Raw genomic sequence first — 25,351 nt, 5'->3', positions numbered from 1 at the left:
TTTTTTATCAGAGACAATTTCCCCATCCCGCACACTTCAGTTTTGAGCAAATGTTATCCTCCATGCCACCTTCCAATATTTAACCCTGTATTTGCTGTACAGACATTTTTATAGCTCCACGTTCTGTGAAATTTAGCCAATTTGTCCTCTTGTGCTCCTTTTTTATACGTTAACGATTTCCTAAGCATTTGTGCATTTTCTTACAAGTTATGTTTTATCGTTTCAAGAAATGCTGTTAACCTGGCAGTATTAAAACTGAATGAGCAAGGCCTCTTGGACAAATTGAAAAACAAATGGTGGTACGACAAAGGAGAGTGCGGCAGCGGGGGCGGTGACTCCAAGGTCAGCCTCAATGTCACCACAACCGGGTACCCTTAGTGACGAGTAATCGGCAAGACTGTTATCTTATTATTGAGGAGAGAGCACAAGACTCACACACAAAGTGGAATGACCAGGTTATTCCCCTGCCTGGCAGCTTTGGGAAATAGAAAGTCTCCAGGGCACCGCCCGCATTTTTGATCTAACTTGGGTCCCTTCTTAAACTCCCAGACAGAGGCAGCCCAGCCACACCCCTCCCTCCCCTCACACACCAGACCGCTTGCCTTATGAAGGCCATAGTGTGGGTTTCAACACCCTAGGCTTTCAAGAGTCCAAGGCTTTCCTAAGACTGTCCCCGCCCGCCTCAGATGAGTGGTGTGAGAAATCAAATCCATCTACTGAGAAGTCAGGTTACAGCCCTTTTCCCTCCTAAAGCATGGTGGTTGCTCATGGTGGTTGGTTGGCTGATCAGAGATGGCTTCTTCAATCATGTGTATGAGTGATGAGATGATGTTCTCTATGTGTGATGGCCTATTTAAGCTGGCCCCGCTCAACTTGAAGGCCAAAGAACAAGCTCGGTTTCAAGTTAAATGGGGTCTTTCTTCAATAGGCCACCACATATATAGACTTTGCAAATATATTTTGTATATTTAATCGAGCGTGTCGCCTGATACTCTGTGTGTATGAATCCCTGATTTGGCTTCTCCTTAGCCGTGTTCTTGGTTCAGGTAGGTCTATTTGTTATCCAGGCTGCCGTCGTGAGAAAACCCATCTTAAACTTGGCATTCCTTTGGCTCCTTAATGCTCTTCGGGGCTACAAAGAATGAATAGCCTTCAACCAAGCAACAAGAAATAGGAGCAAGCTGAGAAGCCAGAATACCAAGTGATGGAAAGACATGTTGGGTAAGTACAGGAGAGGACCTGAAAACAGAATCCTCCGTGAACCAAAGGGCATGAGAATTATATTGAAGCATGTAAGATCGGCTCTTATACGACCAAGATACCATGGGCATCTTAAGGTGAAGAATAGTGTTTCCCAATCAGAGACCAACAAACAGGCAAGCCGAAACTCTTCTCCTTCAGAGACAATGGTTACACCTCTGCTCCTCTCCTTCTCTCTCCACTTCTCAGGATGCTGACGGAAAAGTTAGTTTTCCCGTCTGCAGTATAATATGGGTTTGGAAACACAGAGCACTTTCCAAGAAATAAATTTAAAAACAGCTTTCTACAGGACATAATCTTACCAAGCATTAGCGAGGTCTTTTACTGTAAAACCTTGATTAACCAGAGCTCACCTAACCAGTACCCCAACGAACTGAACTGCACCCGCTCAGTACTCCGCATTGATGAGAAAGCAGCAACAGTACCAAAAAAGAAGACTGCAAGGAATTGATTTTTTTCAATCACTTGCCAAGAGATGACCTATGGGTCACACTCAGCTCTGTCTCCTCTATCTTTTCTCCATCTGGATTGATCCTCAAACATTAGAGGCTGCTTGCCTGAGGTGAGAAAGTGGATGGAAGCATTTTGAGGGGAAAAAAAGGTGTTATTAGCCAAGAATGAAACAAAATGAGTATTCTTATTGAAAATTCCATCCATCCCTTATGGATTCCAATTAATCAAGGTTTTACTATGTGTCAAAAAGCAGTGACTTCTTTTCCCACCAGTGTGAACTGATGCCACTGACTTGGCTCATTTGAGTTTCGCAGTGGCTCACCTGATGCCTAGAGTATTTAGCACCTTCTTCCTGGTCTTTTTTCTCGTATTATTATCAGGCCACTGAGAACCTGACTATATCATTCAAGTGAGTTGCAGACGAAAATTGAGCTGGATTGGATACATGGCTGTCACGAATTCGTCATTCATACCCAGCATGGTTAAAAAGGAGCCATGGACTGTATCAAGATGACTCTAAAACATCCACATGATGCCAAGTGCCCAGAAGTTTTCAAATAACCAGATATTTGATGTTACATAAACAAACAAAAAAAGCTGCACGCATCTGGCTGAAGTTTTGCTTTTCACCCAGATATTTCTTCAGCTGATACTGCTGCAAAATTGTCAAGTAACTTTGTTGCCAGCCCCACGATTTCCAGATTATCTGATTCTTGATACTCAAATAGAAAAATATTTCAGTAGATCCTAGATGTTTCCAGCTTCTTTGACCATAGTGCTACTTGCCAGGCATCTTCCAAATGCGTTTTTCTGGTCATTCCTCCAGGCAACCTTTTGAAATAAGTCCACCCCTTTCTCAACTATGAATAATAGCTGAATTGGTGCTGCATAGCCAACGATTGTTTATTCCATTTCTGGATTACCAAGGAGCTTGCCTTTGCCTTCTTCCTTCTTGCTACCCGCTGTTTTCTGAGAGTGAGCAAGAGAAGGGCAAGAGCTGAACTTGAATCCTTGTTTCCGCTACTCAGTGGTGATACCAAAAACAAATCAGTGGAGAAGGTGGAAAAGGCAGTGGAACCTCATTAATTTGGAGCCCGCTAATTTATAATTTGTGATAAACTGCACAGGGACCAGTCTACAGTCTAAGAGAGGTCAGGAGAGGATTGTTAAGCAAATGAAGAGTTTAGACTAGATTGCCAGTTGAATTTTTCCTTAAGAGAACAAACCTTTTTCAAATGTTGGAAGCATTTTTTAGATATAATCACATTCATTACAAATTTATCTGCTAAAGCAGTTCTCACGAGGACCTCCACTGAGGCACTGTTTTATGGTGAGTTTGAATTACAAAACAGACAAAGTAATGAAACTGTCATTCTTCAAATCTATTTTGTAATTCAGGACTTTCTCCTTCAGACAATCCTTCCCCTTTGATTAGTCCAAACCAGTGAATTTTAACTGTATTAGTAAAATGGCTTCAGAATTCCATTTCTTTATTGTATTCCATCCCCAGTTAACATGACAATTGACAAATATACCATCATTTCATAGAGAAAGTGAGACCCAGAGATGGTGGTGACTTTGAGAAGGTCACACAGCTAATGCTGTCACAAATCTCTGCTGACTTTCAGGGTCACCTCTTGTGATAATATTGTAGACAGCAATTTATCACATCTACCCATCCAATGAGCGATGTGAATCTGATTGTATGTGATGTATTTCCATAAAAATTAGGTTCATTCTCAACTACCTTGGTTACAAGGCAAATAGCATATTTAAGCCATTCCAGCCCTCAGTACTGATTACTAAAAATGACAATAATCACAAAGCCTGACATTTATGAGTGCTGTTACTTTTTCAAAAACACTTCTACACCTATTATCTCTGAAACCAGGAGAGGGAGGAAAACATATATTACTTATCTCTCTTTCTCTCTCTTTCTCCCCCGCAACCTTTAAATAATGATAAATGGGCAATTATGTTAAATTGTTGACGTTTCCCCCCCTGACATGAGATATTACACATTCTAAGCCTATTCTCAAAAAGTTACTATTCTATGGAAGAAACAAGCAATGATCAGGCTGTTTTAAATGTGCACGCACTTAAGCAAGTGAAACAGATTTTTTAAAATTTTTCTGGAAACAAGGAATTAAGACAAGGTCAGTCACCAAGGTAGCCCCTGTACCAAACCTACAGGTTAGAACTAAAATACTGCTTGGTTTTACCAATTTCCTAAACCTGGGCTAATAGGGCCTAAACAAATCAGACTTGATCCTTCCTTGATGGACTATAAATGCACAGGCAAGGATCATGGAAATTAGAGCTGTGGTTTGGGAATTTTTAACCTGCAAATCACCCTTTTGTGTTAGTGCTTTATTACATTGTGTGTGCAAATGTAGTAATTAAGAGCCAGTAGGTTGTTTCAGCGATAAACCCCGATCACCAGGGGTTTGTGACATAGCCAGTGAAAGTCTGTCGCTGTAAATCACAGCAGGATGGGGATTTAGCTGCTGAATAACCACATCAACCTCCTTCCTCAGCTGCTTGTCCCCTCAAACTTTCAAATTTTTCTGATCCCCCCTACCCCCCGATTCCCTTAATCTTCAGTAAAGGGCATCAGCTTACCTCAGTAGAAGAGATCCGGTCAATGAAACTTCAATATATGCAAATCAATCAATGTGATACATCATATCAACAAATTGAAGGATAAAAACCATATGATCATCTCAATAGATGCGCAAAAAGCTTTTGACAAAATTCAACATCCATTTATAATAAAAGCTCTCCAGAAAATGGGCATAGAAGGAAATTACCTCAACATAATAAAAGCCATATATGAGAAACCAAAAGCCAACATCATTCTAAATGGGGAAACACTGAAAGAATTCCCTCTAAGAACAGGAACAAGACAAGGGTGTCCACTCTCACCATTATTATTCAACATAGTTTTGGAAGTTTTAGCCACAGCAATCAGAGAAGAAAATGAAATAAAAGGAATCCAAATTGGAAAAGAAGTACAATTGTCACTCTTTGCAGATGACATGATATTATACATAGAAAACCCTAAAGATTCCACCAGGAAACTGCTAGCCCTGATCAATGAGTTTAGTAAAGTAGCAGGATACAAAATTAATGCACAGAAATCTCTTGCATTCCTATACACTAACAATGAAAAAGCAGAAATTAAGGAAACTCTCCCATTTACCATTGCAACAAAAAGAATAAAATACCTAGGAATAAACCTGCCTAAGGAGGCAAAAGATCTGTATGCAGAAAACTTTAAGACACGGATGAAAGAAATCAAAGACCACACAAACAGATGGAGAGACATACCATGTTCTTGGATTGGAAGAATCAACATTGTGAAAATGACTGTATTACCCAAAGCAATTTACAGATTCAACGCAATCCCTATCAAATTACCAATGGCATTTTTCACAGAACTAGAACAAGAAATCTTACGATTTGTATGGAAACGCAAAAGACCCCGAATAGCCAAAGCAATCTTGAGAAGGAAAGATGGAGTTGGTGGAATTAGGCTTCCTGACTTCAAACTATACTACAAGGCCACAGTGATCAAGACAGTATGGTACTGGCACAATAACAGAAAGGAAAATCAATGGAATAGAATAGAGAGCTCAGAGGTAAGCCCAAACACATATGGGCACCTTATCTTTGACAAAGGAGGCACGAGTATACAATGAAGAAAAGACAGCCTCTTCAATAAGTGGTGCTGGGAAAATAGGACAGCTACATGTCAAAGAATGAAATTAGAACACTTCCTAACACCATACACAAAAATAAACTCAAAATGGATTAAAGACCTCAATGTAAGGCCAGACATCATAAAACTCCTAGAGGAAAACATAGGCAGAACACTCTATGACATACATCAAAGCAACATCCTTTTTGACCCACCTCCTAGAATCATGGAAATAAAATCAAGAATAATCAAATGGGACCTCATGAAACTTAAAAGCTTTTGCACAGCGAAAGAAACCATAAACAAGACAAGAAGGCAACCCTCAGAATGGGAGAAAATACTTGCCAATGAAGCAACAGACAAAGGATTAATCTCCAAAACATACAAAGCAGCTCATGCAGCTTAATACCAAAAAAGAAAATAACCCAATCCACAAATGGGCAGACCTAAATAGACATTTCTCCAAAGAAGACATACAGATGGCCAACAAACACATGAAAAGCTGCTCAACATCACTAATCATTAGAGAAATGCAAGTCAAAGCCACAATGAGGGATCACCTCACACCAGTCAGGATGGCCATCATTAAAAAAATCTAGAAACAATAAATGTTGGAGAGGATGTGGAGAAAAGGGAACTCTCCTGCACTGTTGGTGGAAATGTAAGTTGGTACAGCCACTATGGAAAACAGTTTGGAGGTTCCTTAAGAAACAATCTATTTGTGATGGGTGACAAGGTATTATAAACCCTACCCCACCTACCCTAGAATTGTCCTGGTTTTAGTCCTATCCAGGGACTTAAATCAACTTCCAGTGTCCATATTTTCCAAGCTGAAAATCAGCACACTTTGTGTGCTTTTGGGAACATTGGAACAGAATGTTTAAATGAGACCATTCTGAACCACTTGACTGCAATGAGAGTTGCCTTAGCTTGTAAGTCATATAGGCAAGTAAGGGATGAGGATGGGATATGAACTTAAACTTTCATTAATTAAATAAATGGTTGGATGATCATTATGATTTATAGAGTATTGATAGAGAAATGCAGTTTTATTATCTTCACAAATATATAGGGACTTGAATAAACTAACCAATGTGATGCTAGGAAAGAACTTAGAGAACTTGTTTTAATAAATTCCGAAAATGGCTCGCAATTAAAATTAGTTGTGCTTCCTTTCACCTGGGTGCTTTTAAAGTACCTAAAAAGAGTTTGTTCTCTTAAGAAATTCAAACATGTTCCTCCTCCCTATCACTAACAAGCTTTCTTTTAATCCCATGCATTTGCTTAGCAAGTCTCTTATTCAGAGATAGTAAAAAGTTATATTTTAGGTCAGCACATTTCCAAATGCCCTCAGCTGCTATTTGGTGGTACGTAGGTGAATGAGGTGGTACTGTGTTTCCTATATGTATAAATGAGATCCTCAGTTTTCTGTGTATTTCTTCTTCTTCCATGTATGTCTACAATTCTCCTCTCCTATGCCACCATCTCTTAACCACTTCTCTTCCACACCCAGAATTCTTTGACATTCTTGGGCCTTGGGTAATGGATGTGAATCTGCATCTGTCTTTTACCTGCAACAAGACGGACCTTTAATTGGCAGGAGCCATCCCTAAAGGTAGACATTTTGGATACCCAGGGTTAAGATGGACCCCAATGACTCTCTATTGACACTGTTGTGTGTGTAGTCAAGAATCATTACAGATCGATGGCACTTCCTGGGTCTTAGAAGAAGTTCCTGTGAATCACCGAGACTGGTTTGGGATCAAGGAGTAGGGTGAGTATATTATGCTCTTCGTTGGTTTGCATGTCTCTATGCTGGTGCTGCCTCCTGGAAGCATGAAGAAACTGACAGTTTTCTTTCCTGATAGTGGCTAAATTTGCTCCTTGAACTTACTCAGGTCTTCTACCCAAGAGCAAACCCTCACTTTCTTTCAAGTGGCTGCTTCAAACAAGGGACCTTTTTGCCTTAAGAACTGAACCAGTCCAGTGACTACCAAAACCATTGATTTTACCAGATGGTGTTAAAGAATAAATTCTACCACCGGAAAAAAAATTGTAATCCAGAAAGAAAATATTTTAAAAAATTAATCCATTCTGATGAATTTTTTTTAATTAACTACATGGCCTTAACATGGTTTCTATGATTACAATGTGATTATTTGCCTTTGGTGTTATCCTGGTAACTTGAATGTGTTTCTTATTGACAAATAATGGCCAAATATCCAACACCAGAGCTACAGAAAGAGCAGCAGGATTGAAAAGCCTGAAGGTAAGAATGCTGTTGTACAATTGCCAAGAAGAAAGACACCACTGCAGTGGCAGAGTGAAATGGTATATGTCTATGCCTTTTCTGCCCCTCTAAGACCAAATCATTTGGTTTCCTTTCATTCGGAAAGAAGATTATAGAACTACACTGTCTGAAAGGTAGGACAGCCGTGGAATAGAAGCACGAAAGATTTGAAATGATTAAAATACATTTGATGAGGGTGGGAATTGAGGTTGGTGGAACAGGGTGGGGGCAGATGTCTTTTATGGAAAACAATTGAAATCCATTCTCTTTTGACTTTCTAGAGAGCGGTATAGCATTTGGCCCTTGGCACATGAGGCAAATCTCCATTGGTCAGAGGTGGCAAAAGTATGGTCCAAGTGCTAGATTCACCATAAAGCTTAATTTCATCTGGCTTTGAAGCAAATATTTCTCAAAATACAGACCTAAGACAATAGCATACGTTACATTAAAGAAAGAGAGAGAGAGGGAGAGACTGACTGCTAGTGTGTCCTGTCTAGCATCGCTGCTGGAAATGCAGAGAAGTGGATGCTAGCATGCAAGTGGATGGAAGAGGGCGGCATGTGCCCTGGCAAAGCAACCAGAAGTCAGCTTTCAGATCTGATATATATAGACCCCATTTGTTACAATCTATTGGAGTGTAAGCTAAGACTGATTATTTTTCTATGGGTCATGGTCAACAGAGGGCTACTGGGGGGGGAAATAGGATGCTGGCGCCCATCAGATTAAACTCTCAATGAATATTTTGCGAATGTTCATTTGCAAGATATTGTGAATATTCATTCACTCTCAATGAATATCAAGAGAATGAACTAGATGTCTTCAGAAACACTTGTCGTGTGAGTTTCTGGTAAAGATGAGTTTCTATCCGTCTTCTCAGTCTACGCCTCTCTTTCTCAGTACCACTGGGATGAACGAAAGAAAATACCCTTGTATGTACTAAAACCCGACCAAATGTGATAGTGTGAATTTTTAATGGATCTCAAAACAGAGTTTTCAAGTGAATCATATCAATTATGTAATTGGGAAATCATCTGTGGCCACATATTAAACAAAACTGGCTTCTCCAGAAGCTTAGCATCTTCCCTGAGCCCCTTCTCCCTGTCAGGGACAAATTGAGTAAGAAGTCTTGCCAGATAAATTTGGTTATGTGAGATAGTCCACAACCAATAATGGTTTAGGTTTCCTCTTCTAGAGAGAGAGATTGGACAAAGGCCCAGTTTGGCGGAAATCCATCAGTGAAATTCACAACTTGTGTAATCAAGGGGTCTATCACTTTGAATTTGAGAGGTTATCATTTGGAAATGCCCCGGCTTTATCCACATATCTCCAAGTGACTTTTGGGGCTGCTTCTCTAGCACAAATGCTCATCAAGAGGTTTCAATCACTACCATTGTTGGGCCCTTAGTAAAATGACTCACAGCTTTCAACTCCTAATGTTATATGCATGCATTATTGAATTTGCTCTTTGCACTTAAATTATGATCTCATTAGCAAGGAGTTAAATAGGTTTGAGCTACATTCGTGAACTACATGATATAAATACTGTCTCAGAGGGAGCGTCTAGCAGCTAAGCACTGCGTAGCTCTGCAAATCACGATAGCTGCCCCTATGGAATGAGAGTCACTTGGGTAGCCAGAGTCCAGTATTGCCAGCAGTCACATGTGTCTGCTCCCAGGTTGTGGAGAAAGCTCAGGCTGATCCAAGGGTGGAAAGATTAAAATAACTTAAACCTTCATTCTCCTAGAATCCTGCATCCAGAAACCCCTGTGAAAAGAAATGGATAGAGCTTCCTTAGAGGGGTTCCAACACTAATGTAGTCTAGGGCATATTTTGAACTTCCACAGCCTCCAACTACTATTTGGAGAGGAAATCCCTTTACTACACATATCCCAAGGTAACCTTGGGAAAAGAATGCAAGGGACGGTAGAGTAAATGCTTCCATCCAACAAAGAATCTTTTCGTGCTTGGTCATCAATTGGCTTCAACAATAAATCAAGTCCTGCCTGGGCAGACATAGCTGCAATTCTTCAGAAAAGGCTAGGGAAGCAAGGGAGCAATTCGGAAAGGTGACTTGTCACCACAAAAACCTGAAATATCTTCACTAGAAGAGCCAGTGAAAGATGGCTTTTCTCCCTCCACTGAGCCGAAGATAACTTTTAGAAGTTGTTCCCCAAAATCACTAGGTACCAAGAAGTAAATGTAGTAACTTAGAGTCAGCTTTGGATGAAGCATAGCATGAGGGGAGGGCTTCCAGCTTAGACTGTGATAAGTTTCTGTTATCATCATTCAGGTATTTTGTTCTTAGAGCAAGTTTCTAATTAACTATGCAAATACACCATCCTTGCTCGTATATTTCTTTTACTTCTCTGTGATCTCCTTGTCTTTCCCTCCATGACCTACGTATTTACACATATATCTATCCCTCCTAATGGTACCATTGAAGGTCTCTTGGCGACATTAATTAAACAGACGTTTGCTCTTTAGGTGTCCCTGCTCAGAAAGGAGAAGTGAAGCCACTTAGAGCAGAATATATCCCACATTGTCTCAGATAGATAAATCATATTACCCCCTGGATTCCTATATTTTTCAGGCCCAGAAGCATATCCATAGTACAGATCCTTATCTCAACCCTTCTAGGATCACCATATGGAGGAACCAACTTGGTCATTAATTCACGAGGCCATTTTTTCCTCTTTTCCACTGTGGGAAAACTCAGCACCCTCACATCACTGTCTCCACATTTCTTTCTTCATAAGCAAGAATCCAACATGGCTCCTAACTACCCATTTTAGGTATTTCCTGAAATCAAAACTGAAAAATAAATTGGACAGTTCCTTTGAAATATATCAATATTTTTAGTTACTTTGTTTTTTAACAATAAGCAGTTTCTACTATCACAGGGGAAAAAAAAAACACATGGTCTTCTTATCCTAAAACTGTCTCCATGTGTAACACTGGCCATCACTAAGATGACATTGGAAAAAAAAAACAAAACATGACATTGAACTTTGCAATGGCTGGTTCATAGATCCCAGGAATGAGCTGGGAACCTAGACAACCATCACCCAGGGCTGGTGTCCTGGATTAATGAGCACAGTGCTTTGACGCTGAGTTGTTGACAGGTGTGGATGGCAGAGATAAGTAGAAATTCGTATCAGCCAGTTATGCTTTCTTCAAAAACAGAACTCATTTTCAAGGCATTATGAATTACATTACTACCCCAATTAAAAAAAAAATAGATGCTACTCCATGATTGTCCCTGACACTCAGGAATCGCCATCCTGCCACAGGTCAGCGCTACCTTCACATACTGTTAACTGACTGTCTAGTTCACGTTTGCTCTCATCTTCTCTGTCTGATCAACAATCCATATACATTTTTATGACATGGGCGCAATTTACACCCTTTACGTGGGAGTTTACACCCATCCCCCCCCCCCCCGCCGTGAACATTTTTTTAAACAAAATGGAACAAAGATTTGGAATTTGTAAATAGTTACTCTTTGCTTCCTTTCCCATTTCTCAGGAAGCTTTCTGTTTTAACAAAGAGTGCTGCTGGATCTTAAAGGTGTGAAATTCTCATGATGTAATTTCAGGTACTAGTGAGGAAAATATTTGTGGATGGGAGGATGTTCCCAGACCCCCTGAAATTACATCGCAAAGCTCTCCTGTTCTCTCCCTAAGCTTGCCAACCTGTGCTTTTTGTCTTACGAGGGTTCTACTCAGCAAAAAGTTCATAGCAAGCCCTTCAGAGGGGAGAATGCCTGACTAATTTCCATGATACGAATCTGGCCTACTTTAATTCTTTCTGTTCTCTATGGAAGTGAGTACAATAAATATTTCTGACTTATAATTCTCTCAGGTACCAGTTAAGGGCCTGCAGTACTCTGAAACATTCCCCTGGAGACATATTGCTGCATCACAGTGAAAGGCCCCAGCTGCTAGATATGCCCTTGCTAGGCTGACAGTTGGTTGGAGTATGGTGGTCCCTAAAGAAAACATTCATTATGAGCATCCAAGCCCTAAGAACAAAAACAATGAGGAGTGCTACCCTTTTTTTGTGTGTTCCATTGGAGAATGTACAGTGCAGAGTCGGATGTGTATTAATTTGCCTTCTGGCCTGCCCCAGAATTTGCTGTGCAGTTTTGAGCAGATTACTTAACCTATCTGTGCCTCAATAGCTTTACTGATATAGACCATAAATCTACCTTCTTAAAGTGATTATTAATAATTTTATTATTGTTGTTGTTGTTGTTATTATTATTATTATTATTATTATTATTGTGAAGTACTAGGCTGAAAAACAAAATGCTAAAAGAGAGTTTTCTATTCAAGTATTTATTGAGAGAACTATTCTAAGTGGGGAATACAAATACATAAGCCATGGTCCCTGCCCTTGAGAAACACAGTCTAGAGGGAGACACAAGACCTGGGCACAAATCATAAGGCAGAAGATGAAGGAGGGGAGAAAAAATATTGGGGTAAGGAGCAAAGATGGCATTATAAGGAAAGTGACATTTAAAATGAGCAGACACCCAACTAATTCCACTTCCTTTAAAATACCAAATTGTGTGTGTGTGTGTGTGTGTGTGTGTGTGTGTGTTGGGAGGAGGGTGTCAACACATCTGGTTGATTTGAATTGAGTTTGGCAATACATCCAGTAAGGTACAGTCAGAGAGAAAATTATGTGGATAAAAGCAGTTTTTCTCTGCCATCTTGGGAATATAGTCCACCCCGCAGCAACATACAATTCTAGGAGATTTGGCCTTTAAAGTACTTTCTTTTCTTGGCAGCTGTCCTAACCTTGTTAAGTGGTATTACTGTGATTTCTGATTACAGCTTTTATGCTCCTCGGCTTAAAATGTTTGTTTTTCTCCTTCATTCTTATTTAGAAGTTCCCAAATGCACATTGGTTCCCTGCCAGATTTCATAAGCCCTGTGACTTTTTTTTTTCCAATCAAAGACTAAACTTCTAAGGGTATATCATTTGTCAGGTTTCTCTAAAGTCCTGGGGCATCAGATGAGGTCTGGATGCTCTAAGGCAGAGTTTCTCAGCCTCGGCACTGTTGACATCTGGGGCTTTGCTGTGGGGGCCATCCTGGGCATAGTAGGGTGTTTAACAGTATCCCTGGCCTCTACCCACTAGATGCCTGTAGCATTTCCCTCCCTCCCAGTGGTGACAATGGAAAATGACTCTAGATGTTGTCCAATGTCCCCTGGAGAACAAAATGACCCCCGATTGAGAACCATTGCTCTAAGGTAACCTCCACTGTACCTGTGGAGGCCATGGGAGTGGAGAGCAGTTACCAACCATTCTGTGGGAGCCACTCAGTGGCCTAAGGCAGGCAGGGGTAGGCCATTTGTCAGAAAAGTAGGATGCTAAATTGCTGACCTGGATGCTAAATGCTTGGCCTGGGTTTTGGCAAGAGCGGAGGGTGGCAGCCCAGAAGAGGCCCCAGCAGGGGAAAAGGCTACCCTCCTCTAAAACCAGTGCTTCTCAAATTTTTTATCCCAGGACCCCTTTACACACTTAAAGTTGTAGGGAACCCCCAAAAGATTTTGTTCATATGTATTATGTCTATTAATACTTATCATATCAGAAATTAAAACTGACGAATTTTAAAATAATGTATTAACTCACTTAAAAACAATAAACCCAATGTATATTCACATAAATAACATCTCTTTCATGAAAAATAACCATTTTTTTAAAAAATTAGTGAGGAGTGGCATTGTCCTATTTTTTTCAAATCTCTTTAATGTCTGGCTTAATATAAGAGAATAGGATTCTCATTTTTGCTTCTTCATTCAAGGTGTTGTGATTTCACATGTCGTAGCGTCCAGGAAACTCCACTGTACGTTATGAGGGAATAGGAGTGAGAAAGGCAAAGAATGCCTTAGCATTATTACAAAAATAGTTTTGACCTCACAGACCCTCTGATGAAAAGGTTTCAGGGATCCTCCAGGGTCCTTGGACCACACTGGGAGAACCACTGCTGTAAACTAACATGTCACACTTTTATCAGCCTAGTTCCCTTAAGGGTTGACAATTTTTTTTTTAAAACCCAGGATCTCCAGGGAGAGATCTCTATTTGGAACTTAGTGTGAGTGCCTTTAATCAGACTGCTCTGTTCGTGAGATCTAGTAAGGGCAGCAGTACTAAGGAAACTGAATGAAGTAATTTGAAGAGTATAGTAGCTTGAGGGAGGTTCGGGGCCTGGTAAGGGCTTAGTCAGAGAGCAGCATGAAGACACTGGACCCTTTGCAATAAGAAAAGAGGAAGCACAGAAAGGAAGAAAAAAATGCCTTGTACTTTTTCCTGTGGTCCTGTTGGAATCAGTCACCCATATGCCATCGGAAAGCATCTCCCCTGCAATCTGAGCCAACTGTTATAATCCTCAGCCCAGGTCCCAGTGCCTAGCTTAAGGCACAGCACTGAAGGAGAAGTGGTGGTGAGAAGGCAGAAAATGATAGGGTGAGTGGGAAAAGAAGGAGGCCAGACAGTGGGGATTAGGGGAGAAGGCAGTCCAACCTGATCTCAGGGCCATAGGTGTCCTGTCTGTCCTTTAAAAGTCTAAGACAACTTTCACTGCCAATAAAATCCTAAAGAGGCTCAAATTTTTATTTGAGTATCTTTTGTTGCTTTGCATTCCAAGCAACTCTGGCTAGCACTTGAGAAGCCTAAGCTTCTGAGCATTGATTGAAGGAACTTGTTGAAAGTATAAAAGGACCTCAATTTCCTGGTGAGATACAAAATGCAGACATTCTGGCTGTCAAGCTCTGCACTAACCAAGAAAGTGTCACCTCCCTGACACTAAAGGTTTATAGTTTTTCAAATCCTAAGTACTCTGAAATTGCCCATTATTTTTAAATGATGATATGTTTCTCAGAATATCTCAAGATGAGATGGTCCTTTTGCTCTCAACAGCAAAGGGGAGAAGAAAGGGAATAGGCTTTGGGGACTTGGTCTGACAGAGGCCAGATGTCTGTGAGTGTAGAAGTTTTGTCAATGACTGGATATGTTGGTGAGTCCAAGTTACCCAAAATAAGCTCAGAAATTCTATGAAATGTTCATAGTTACATAAATATATGTTTCCCTCCTTGTAAATTGGTGGCATTCAGAAAAACATGCACTACTATTGGCAATATTGTTCCCGTGAATCTGAACACACAGTAATTCGTTGCCTCATAATAGAAATACACCACCCTCTATATATAATGCATTTTAACCTAAAGTTATTAGAGATACTTTATTTCAGATTCTTAGCTCTAGAAAGAAGACAGTAAAGGTCATTATTCCCATTTTATAGCTGAAGAAGTTTCTAAAAGAGAAAATCATTATCCTAGGACCAGTAGGGTGTCCTGCATTTGCCCAGTGGCTCTGAATGAAGTCCTTACACTTTAAGAGGTGGAGGACGAGGGAGCAGTGAGCTGGCCTCCTGGGGACATATTAGCCTCTGGGCTGAGGAAGCCTCGTCTTACTAGAACAGCTTATCTAAACTTCCCATAGCGGCAGAGTCCGTTTGCCATTTTAGGTCAGGCCATATTAATAACCCATAATCCATTTTTAAACAATCTAGTTCAGCTTCTAGTGATCTGAGTCGCCCACAGACACATGACCATAGCAGAGAGACAGCTGATCAGTAACTCCAAAACAATCCATAGGCCAGCATCCTCCCGTTGTTGAAAGCACTCTTATCCAAAACCCAGAGGTCCACATTATACCTTTACTACTAAGACGAGCATGTGCGTAAGAATTCAGTTTGTGAAGACATGGATGGAGTACAGTTCTTTCTGAGATCATGTTCAGCTGGGCGACAGATGTGTGTGATAAAGGACAACTAATCAGAAGACGTGTTACTCACGTAGACTCTATCTTCTGTTCGGATTCATCCTTTTGTCTGCACATGTGGAAACGCCTCCCCTCCTGGCCCCGTTCACTTCCCCATTCCTCCATAAAACTTGCTTTCTGTCTGGAAGTACAACAAGACACCCAGTTAGATCAAACCTAACACACCTCCGTCACAAAGCTGCTGCAAGCTGCCGCCGACCACTGTCACTTGAGGGGAGACCCTCCTCACCCCACACAGCCTATCTGAGGAGTGCCTTTTTTCTATCCTCATTATTTAACAGTGTGTGCCGATTACTCAAAGCGATATGGGCAGGCCCTGGTAAATATAGCGTTGCTGTAGTGTTAATTTTTATAAGGTAATGCTCAGGTTGCCTGCAGTGTCTAAAGTTACTCTGTGGCCAGGGCCCCCTGCTTTATCGCTTTCTATAGTTTTAAAGTAGTTTGAAGCTTGAATAACATAAAATAACATAATATAATGTTATTTATGTTATTTCCCACGTGAAGAACGCCTGTAAACCTTGCAGTATTGAAACTCAGTGAACAAGGCATCTTAGACAAGCTGAAAAACAAATGGTGGTACGATAAGGGGGAATGTGGAGCCAAGGACTCCGGGAGTAAGGTCAGTCGCTGAAGGTCTTTTTGTACTGATTAGCAATCACATTTTGAACCACTGTTTATTTTCTACCCTAAAACGGCTTTCCTTCCCAACACACACTCCCTGACACAGTGGGACCCCTTTATAACACCAGCACTGAAGGAATAAGGCCAACAGCAGCCTCAGAGGCCTGCCACGTGACATCAATCAGCGACTCCGGCGAGCTGTCCTTATGATGAGGGAACGCAATCTGGCCCACCACGTTCCCAAAGCAGTAAAATCACGAGCTGTGTTATAAGGGGGTTTTACTGTATTTCACATTTTGAAAATTCAAAGAGAAAATAGAACAAGAACAACAGCCAAAAAAAAAAAAAATCCAGTTGTGACAGTACTTTTTCTTAACCTCTTACCGTGTCAGAGACTTTGTAGTTGTAAATACTTTGGTTATGAATATACTATGTCAATCCCACCTGAAAACAGTCAAAGAAATAAATAAGAGACTGGTCTCTGTAAGCAGAATGATTAGCCTCCTTTCAGCTGCTGTCGTATTGAGTTCAGCACCTATTTGGATCTCGAATCTCATTAAGTCTGTCACACTTCTCTCTTCCAAAGGTGTCATTTGAATCTCTGTACGTAATACTTTCAAAATTCAGCCGCATGCTCCTTAAGGGTATACATTCTCAGGATAACATCACATTGATAAGCATGAAACACTCTTCCCCGCCTCCTTCCTGCCCCCCTTTGCTCCCTTAAGACAGTTCTTTTTTAGTTTCAATCTTTGCCTTTCCTTTTTTTGAACTAATATTGTGGTATCAGTTAATTCATTTCATGAAATGCCACTCATTTTCCTTGTGCAGTGAACCATTTTGCTACTGGTTTTCTACACCCCACAACAGGGAATTCTGTGAAACTTAAATACATGGAACTTGAAACTTTGTTGCTACAACTTACCTGGGTGATGTAAAGGACACTTCTCCCCCCACCCCATCAAAAACCACATACATATAAAAATCTAATGGGAGAAGGCGGGTTACCAGAAATTGGTCCCTTTCCTAATGGACTGTGAAACATCCCTGCAGATAGCTTTACCGGCCTCCTTAAGGAGACGATCATTTCGTAAGTGACAGAAGTTCTTACCACTTGTCTCACTGTCATTCATCCTACAAGAGTGACTATTTGCAAGGTGGTTGTAGACATGAGGCATGTCCATACCCCTTCCCTACGATGCGATTCAATTCCGATTGGCCTTTTTATTAAGGGAAACAAGTACAGGACTGGCTCCTACAAAAATAGAATCAGGACATGGCCATATCGTCTTTACATTTAATTCTTTACATGATACCAGGAGTAGCTGAGCCACAGAGGGCTGCATGTTGGCCATGACCATCACCTGCTCACTGTGCTATTGTTTGAATAAGATACTCAGTTCACTGGCCTAACAATTTGGGCATTCCATTCCATTGTATTCAGCAGCAAAATGGTTACATTTCCTCTAAAAAGACTACAAAATGCTATTTTATTTTATTTTTTTCAAAGAAAGGCTCCTGGCCCTCGCTGTGTCCTACCTCAAGGTAGGGCTCAAGGCACCAACTTTTTTCTTTCCATTGTTCAGCAGTTCAGTTTCTGCTTTTTTTCATACAGGCAGATAGCTTAGTCAGATTTGCGCAGTTTGACCTGAAAGTCACTGACCAGCTTCTCAATTTTCCCCCCATTTTAAATAGAGAGCAGATAAGTATAGGGTGTTGGTTTTTTTTTTCCCCCTAATTATTCTCTACATTCCCTGGAGCAAACGCTAAAAATGAGCTGGATTTTTTTCTAATCATCAGCCTCCTGGAAAAGTTTTCTGATTTGTGTGGAGCCAATTTAGGACCCAGCGGGTCCTCCTGATAGCTGCCTTCAACTCTCAGGGAGAGGGAACAGAGCCAACTCTTTGTGCTGTGCCCTTGTCCCTGCAGCACAAAGACTTGCTGCCCTGAGGATGAGACCTTAGCAACCAGTCCCCAAAGGGAGCAATTTCTCAACCCCTGGGGGAGGGGAGAGCGAATCCTTTTTAAACCAACCCTTGGAAAGTAACTCCCCAGATGTGAATATCAGGAACCTCCAACATTCTCACCTGGTATCTGAAAAGACTAGTTGTTGACAAGTTTGTCACAGGGAGAACAAGGGAGAAAGGGGTGTTGCAGGGCAGAGAGGGGAAAGAGTGCTTCCAGTTCCCAAATGAAAAGAGTGTTACATTGATAGAGATTATGTCACAGCTCAACTCTGGCAAATGGTGCTTATCGGAGCTGGCGGAGGAAGACATTGTTGCTTGCGTTTACACTTTTGCTCCCATGGCCCGAATGCTGTTTTATTTAGTTGTTGACACCATCTTGAGGTACTAATGGATTTAAGGAGTCAAAGTAAAAGAACACTTAGGTGAGGATCACAGCTGTCAACAGAAGCACAATCTACCAACTTGTCAGCCAGTTGCCAGAGTTGAGTCATAACTTTGACATCAATGTTTAGTCATTTTACAACTTAGAACTATCCTATACTGTTGCAATGTATTATAATGTCCCATTGCCTTTGTTTTCCCCAAGCGCTAATCGCCTTGTTCATTTCTCTTAGGACAAGACCAGCGCTCTGAGCCTGAGCAACGTGGCGGGCGTTTTCTATATACTTGTCGGAGGTCTGGGGCTAGCCATGATGGTGGCTTTGATAGAATTCTGTTACAAATCGCGGGCAGAGTCCAAACGCATGAAACTCACAAAGAACACCCAAAACTTTAAGCCTGCTCCTGCCACCAACACTCAAAATTACGCTACATACAGAGAAGGCTACAACGTGTACGGAACAGAGAGTGTTAAGATCTAGGGGTACGGTTAAGGTCTAGTAAACTAATCCCCTCACGTTACTGTATGTTAATCTCTTTTTTTCCTTGTTTTTCAATTTGCTTTACTGTTTCAAGAATTGTCTATTCTTTGCACCCATTTGATTCTTTGAAAATAATGATTGTGCTTTCTTGTCAGACAATGGTGCTTTTCTAATAGCATAGTCATAATTAGATTGTGGTCTGCAACCCAAAAGAAAAAAATAATTCTCTAGAGTAAGCCTGTTCAATGGGAATATTTGCAAGCCACATATGTGAACCATGTGTGTAATTTTAAGTGCTCTTCTAGCCACTTTCAAAAGTAGCACAAGCAAAATTAACTTAATGATATATTTTATTGAACCCAGCATATCCGAAATATTATCATTTCAACGTAAAAAATGGATGAGGTATTTTACATTCTTTTCTTCATACTGTCTTAGAAATCAGGGGTGTGTTTTACACTTACGGCACGTCTCAACTCACACTAGCCACATACTAACTGTTGGACAGTCATATGTGGCTGGCGACTGCCACATTGGACAGTGCAGTTCTAGAGAAAGCAGCTCTCTGGAACTGATGTTAAAATGAGGAATGGAAACAGGGAGCTGCCCCCTTGAGAAAAGTAGTGCTTCTCTAGGGGTGTGGTGGTTCTCTTAAGTATAAGCCTGAGACGATTTCTTTAATCTTTGTGTTCCTTTATTGTCCTTTTCTTGGAACTGATATTCATTCAGGTGTCTCCCAAAGGATAGTGTAGGTTCCCTGCTGCTGGCTCTTCCCAAATTCAAACTTAAATGAACCTGACTGATGCCACCTTGACTCTGGCAGCTACGGCCAAAACTCACCAGTAACTCAGATGTGTTCAAAGGCAAGCTTGAGTTAGGATAACATCTCCATTGCAGAAGTGTTTAAGAGAATATAGTTTAGTTACCTTCGAGTGCACCAGTCATCAGTAACACACCTATCAGAAGTGGAACGGGACAATTAGCAACTTTATAGCCCTTATTTTTGGTGGGAGATTTTTGTCCTCAGAAGTCCACGTCTGTGTGCTTGAATTTCTACAAATGCATCTGGGTTTTGACCTCCTTCTATTTCATGGTATGCATCTAAATTCACCAATTTTTAAATAATATTTCATCCAGATAAATCATTTGTCCTCACCATGGAAGGCATTATCTCGTGTGATGAAGGTGCTGGTTGTTCTTTCCTGCTGCACACCACGGCCTCTTGCCATAACATACTCAGTACACCGACTAACCCACTCACGAAGTGTTCCCATTGCCTTGTTGAATGGACAATACATGGATTTATCTGTAATGAGCACTGTTTGCATGCAAACATTTCATGTTCCCATGTGCTTAAAATATCTTCCTCTTGAGTAGGTTATATAGGCCCATTACAATTGGGGACACGTTATTTGCTTTCTCATAGGAAGGTATGTGGGTGATTTCAGCCTAGCTTAATTATCCCAAATTCTGAGATACTGGCATCCAAAGAAATAATACACCCGAAATCTGTATATCAGTTTTCCAAGTGCTCTCACATCTATCACCTCAGTTGAGGTAACGGGACAGAAAATATTTTCCCTCTCAGGTAACTAAGCACCAGCCACGTCAAATGACTTGCTCAAGGCAACACAACTAGGTAGTGGCAGTTTTGGGACTAGAACCCAGCTCTTCTTCCTTCCATAGCTGTATTCTTCACTAAACCGTGCCACCGCTTTGCACGCATGGCCTGGTGGTCTCCAGAAACCTTGAAACCCCAGTGAGGATCCTGTCAAATGGAGAGCAGATCCTAAGTTTACATCTCCCTTCTTTACGAAAATGTCTTGAGGGACTTGACCAAGCCTCCGATTGCCCTCCTTCTTATGCACTTGACATGAGGGTATATATTCAAGCACTCCTACTTTCCCCAAAAGGAAGCTTTCTGTAGCAGGGCTTAGGGTCACACAGCCTCCAGACCCTCTTTATTATCACCCATTCCATCATGAGATTCTATGTCTCTGCTCCTCAGCTCTTACAGCCTCAGTCCCTTATTAAAGTCCCAGAGCAGTGCTTTCCAACCAGCAACGTGCAGGTGAATCACCTGCGGATCTTATAAAAATTCAGGTCCTGATGCAGCAGGTCTGGGGTGTGGGGCCTGATGTTCCACATTTCTCCCAAGCTCACAAGTCATATTGATGCTTCTGGTCCAGGGAGTAGTAAGATTCTAGAGAAAGTTGCCTCACAGCATGTAACTTAAAGATAGGAAAGAAGGGGGGAAGGAGAAAGGGAAGGAGAGTGAGAAAAAGAAAGACAGACATAGAGGGACAGAGAGAGACCAAACTGGGATCGGCAAACCTTTGGGCAGAATGCTACAGTCCTAAAGGGGGGGGGGGGGGCCCAGGTCATTACACTTGGGGGAAAATGAGCTTGCCACAACTTCTGGCACTCTGGTTTTCCTTTAGTCACCTTGGGTGATCGATTTTATGAAGCAAAATTTAGGCTGAGGCAAAAATCACATTTGAATAGATACCAGTGCCAACGTGGTTACAGCCCAGTTAGCTAGCACCTTGGCAGTCATCCCTAGGATGAAAATAAAACCTGGGGAAATCCTCTGCAAACAAAGCTGTCCTCCAAGTCTGTGTGAAGTCCCCCAGACAAGAAGGAAAAGCCTCAGAGGATGTCAGAAAAAACCTGACATGTGTCAGTCGAGGCAAAAAGCAGTCTGAGCAGGAAACAGAAAACTCTCTGCTGTCCTCAGCCAGTCTGGTGATGTAACATGAGGGGAATGTTGGTCTTCATTCACTGATCTTTTATTTCCCAAGAAGTTCTGGAATATCCCGAGTGACTTCTAATTTGTTATCTAGTTATTAGGCTTCCAGTTCTCTGAGTTGGCCTAGATCTGTCAGGGTCTACTCAGGGGCACAGAGATGGAGAAGCACCCTGAGATTTTACTTTTATTGCTAATTATCAGAGCCAGGCTTGGGAGTTTATGGTACCAGTAATTCTTCAGGAAGAATGACTCAAGGGCAAATCAGATGCAAAAATATGATCTAGGTGAAATCTGGTTGATACAAAGGCATCCTTGATAGAGTCAGGGTTGCTGGACTCGTGGGAACACACGCCTCAGGTCCAGCACCCACTCGAGAGCAGACGGCCTCTTGATGACCTGCTGCCTGTTTGGGTTACTAACCAGCCACTGGAAGTGGGGCCACCAGGATGCCCGAGCAGGTGACCAACCATCAAACGTTGCAGATTCGCTGCACCCTAGGGCTGGCTCTCCTCGTTGTTTTAAGAAATTCTTTCTGATTTCCTCATTACTGTTCAGAACTACTTCTGGCTTCTTTGGTTTCTTCAATATTTTTGAAATCCTTCCCATTTTCAAGACCTCAAAACGCCTAAGGCTAAGGGAAAAGATTTCCATTTTTTCCTCTAATACAGTTCTGTTTAGGCTTACTAGAAAATATTAACTTTGTTCATGCCGCCCATTTCCAAAGAATCAATTTCCCTTCTGCAGCCATAGACATTCTTGTCAGGGAAGTGTTCCTGCCTTAAAGAGTTCATCTTATGTTAAGTGGAAAACATATTCTAGATAACTAAGATGTTGTTCTTTGTCCCCAAAGGACTTCTCTTCAGTGATAATATTTCATCTACCCCCATTTAAAAACAGGAAACAGAGGCATTGAGAGATGAGGTGGCTTTCCTAAAGTTATGCAACTGGGAAGTGACATCCCATGGCCAAGAGGGAGGAAGGAAGGGACTTTGATCTTTCTGTCATAAACACAAGCTTTCTCCAAACTTCTGAGACAGATATGACTCTGGACCAGATTCCAAGGAATAGGTTTACCCACTTCCGTGTTAGTCTTATTCTGCTTCTTTGGGGCTTTTGGCCTTCAGATCCATCTTTGACATTCTTCTTACAGATACTTTTATTCCAGGGCAAGTGGTAGATAATGATCATGTCATTCCTTTGGGATAAAATTGAGTGTTAGCTCATGAGAAAAAGAAAGGTTCGATTGGTGTAGAGGGAAAGGATGGAGAGGATGGGTGTGAGCTTGAAAAGGAGGCAGGAAAGTGGCCTTAAGTTTTCAGAGTAGGGCCAAATGAACCCCCTGCACTAGTTAATGCCTCCAAAAGGAGGGCAGCATCAACATCTCAAACAGGCACATAATATCAGGGCAAAGACCCCATAGATGCCAATCCCCTTCATGGGTATCACTGTTCTGACTTTTTCCTGGAATGTGCTGTCTCTTTACAGTCCATGTGCTATTTTCTGACTAATAGCTAAGGTTGTAGATATGAAGAGAGAAACAAGCTATCACCTTTATGGCAACAAGCAGCAAATTTCTTCTCACAGTCAAATGGATTTCAATTGAGCAAGCCATAGAACACTGCTTACACTCTGTCCTAGGTAAACAGCCCTCTGTCACAGGCTCTGCAATCAGAACACATTCTACAGTGTCATTGTCCTGAGTATCTATATTGAAATGCCACTAAGGCTTTCTACTTTACTTACCTCCTAAGCGATGAATATTTTGAGTTAGACTTCATGCAATGCCCGTGTATTCCTTAGCACAATGCATAGTAAAAAAAAAAAAAAAAAAAAAAAAAAAAAAGAATCTAATTTAACCTATTGCAAAACATTTGCTTCAAGTGAAAGAATTTAAACAGACCTGCTGCCTAAAGCCAGTCACACAGGGTGCAGCCACAGGGATGCCAGTTTGAGAAAACAGCTGTGGATTTTGTCCAAGATAGATTGAGCCATGGTAAACTTCGATTTCCAATAGAAAGCCTGTTCAAACTTAAATTTCCCCCTTGCCTTTGCAGATCCCTTCCCACTGGAGGCAAGTGACAAGAGGAATCACCGAAAACGTGGCTGCTTCAAGGATCCTGAGCCAGATTTCACTCTCCTTGGTGTCGGGCATGACACGAATATTGCTGATGGTGCAATGACCTTTCAATAGGAAAAACTGATTTTTTTTTTCCTTCAGTGCCTTATGGAATACTCTGAGACTCGCGACAATGCAAACCATCATTGAGATCTTTTTGCTTTGCTTGAAAAAAAAATTGAAATAAAACCAACAAAAAAATGGACATGCAAGATTCCAGTATGCGAAAACAAATCTTATTTTAAAAAAAGTCAATTCAACAAAAGCCATTCTTTGATACCACTGCACAGTATTCAAACACCATGTTCTTTAAAACACACACACACACACACACACACACACACACACACAAATTTAAAATTCCAATTCAGCAAATAGGCCCACCTTAGCTAAAATAATTAATTTCTCCTGATTAAAAACAAAAATCTGACTCCCTGTCTGGGAGGACAGACTGGCATTTCTTCTAGGATCTGCTGACCAGATGTTTTTGGTATTTCCTGTTGGTGGTGATGTTCTGTGCACCCTATGTCCTTTCAACATTGCTGAAATGTGTATATCTTTAGAATGTAAATGCAACACTTAAGAAAATTCAAACACTTTGGAAAAGGGACTAAACGGTGACTTCTCTGTGTTTTGAAATGGTTTTGTGAAAATGCTTTGCTAACTTCCCACTCGGTGAAGGGATTCACAGAGCTTTCTCAATTGACTGGTGTGTAGCAAGGGACGGGCACTCTTAGGCATACCTCTCGGTGCTTTCCTAAAAACGGATCCCCGGGGCTTTCTAAGAAGCCTGGAATTTCAGCTCACAGATCTGTTTTTCTTGCTTCAGTGCGCATTTTAAGTCAAGATAGCCGAGTATTTAGCATGGAGGTGAGGGAAATGCTGGCTACGCTCCCAAATGTGTTTAGAATATCTTTCTCAGAAACAACACTGTGTTTAGCTCCGCTTTCTCTGCTCAGTATGCCTTTCAAGTGTACACCACGGAGACAGGACCACATTGCAAGGCGGGCCAGTGGGTTCAGACCACAGTTCTCATCTGACTTTTACTCTTGCTAGGTCTGTCTTACCAGCTGTTGCCTGTGATTGCCTGTGGCTCTCCGTGAGACTGCATGTGTCCTTTTCTAGTTTGCAAAGACTAAAATGCATTCCCAAACCTATTGCTAAACCGAGGGCCTCAGCAACACTCCCAGGTCCTTGCTTGGGGCAGTCTCTCTACTGACTCCGAAGATCGCTCCACTGCTCCACGGGCTATCAAGTAACTAATTGCGTACCTGCCGTTGGCATCATCAGAACAGTCAGAAGAAATAGTCTCCGCTCACTAATTACCTCCTATATAACGACGTATGCTTTCCGTAGTTCAGTAGTTTGCTCTCATCAGTGACGTGCATCGGGAAGTTTCCAGACTGTAAAAACTGGGAGCTCGAATTCATTTCCCAAGTGTGACCCTTAGATGCTTTAGTTGACTCGCAGCACATTTGCTCTCG

The 25,351-nt window shown here is 41.4% G+C and overlaps 1 protein-coding gene across 1 annotated transcript in view; it reads left to right on the top strand.

The window, feature by feature from the left end:
• GRIA3 (glutamate ionotropic receptor AMPA type subunit 3) overlaps positions 1-24,469 on the top strand; it is a 284,919-nt gene extending 260,450 nt beyond the window's left edge. The window contains exons 14-16 of the mRNA XM_057718466.1: positions 16,059-16,173; positions 18,757-19,004; positions 23,806-24,469. Of these exons, the coding sequence (XP_057574449.1) occupies positions 16,059-16,173; positions 18,757-19,002 (361 nt within the window). The 3' untranslated portion in view covers positions 19,003-19,004; positions 23,806-24,469. The remainder of the gene's footprint in view (positions 1-16,058; positions 16,174-18,756; positions 19,005-23,805) is intronic.
• Positions 24,470-25,351: the final 882 nt, after the last annotated feature.

This window comes from Hippopotamus amphibius, chromosome X, assembly GCF_030028045.1.
Source record: "Hippopotamus amphibius kiboko isolate mHipAmp2 chromosome X, mHipAmp2.hap2, whole genome shotgun sequence".
In the NCBI taxonomy this organism is placed as follows: Eukaryota; Metazoa; Chordata; class Mammalia; order Artiodactyla; family Hippopotamidae; genus Hippopotamus; species Hippopotamus amphibius.
This window is presented reverse-complemented; position numbering and strand designations above follow the sequence as displayed.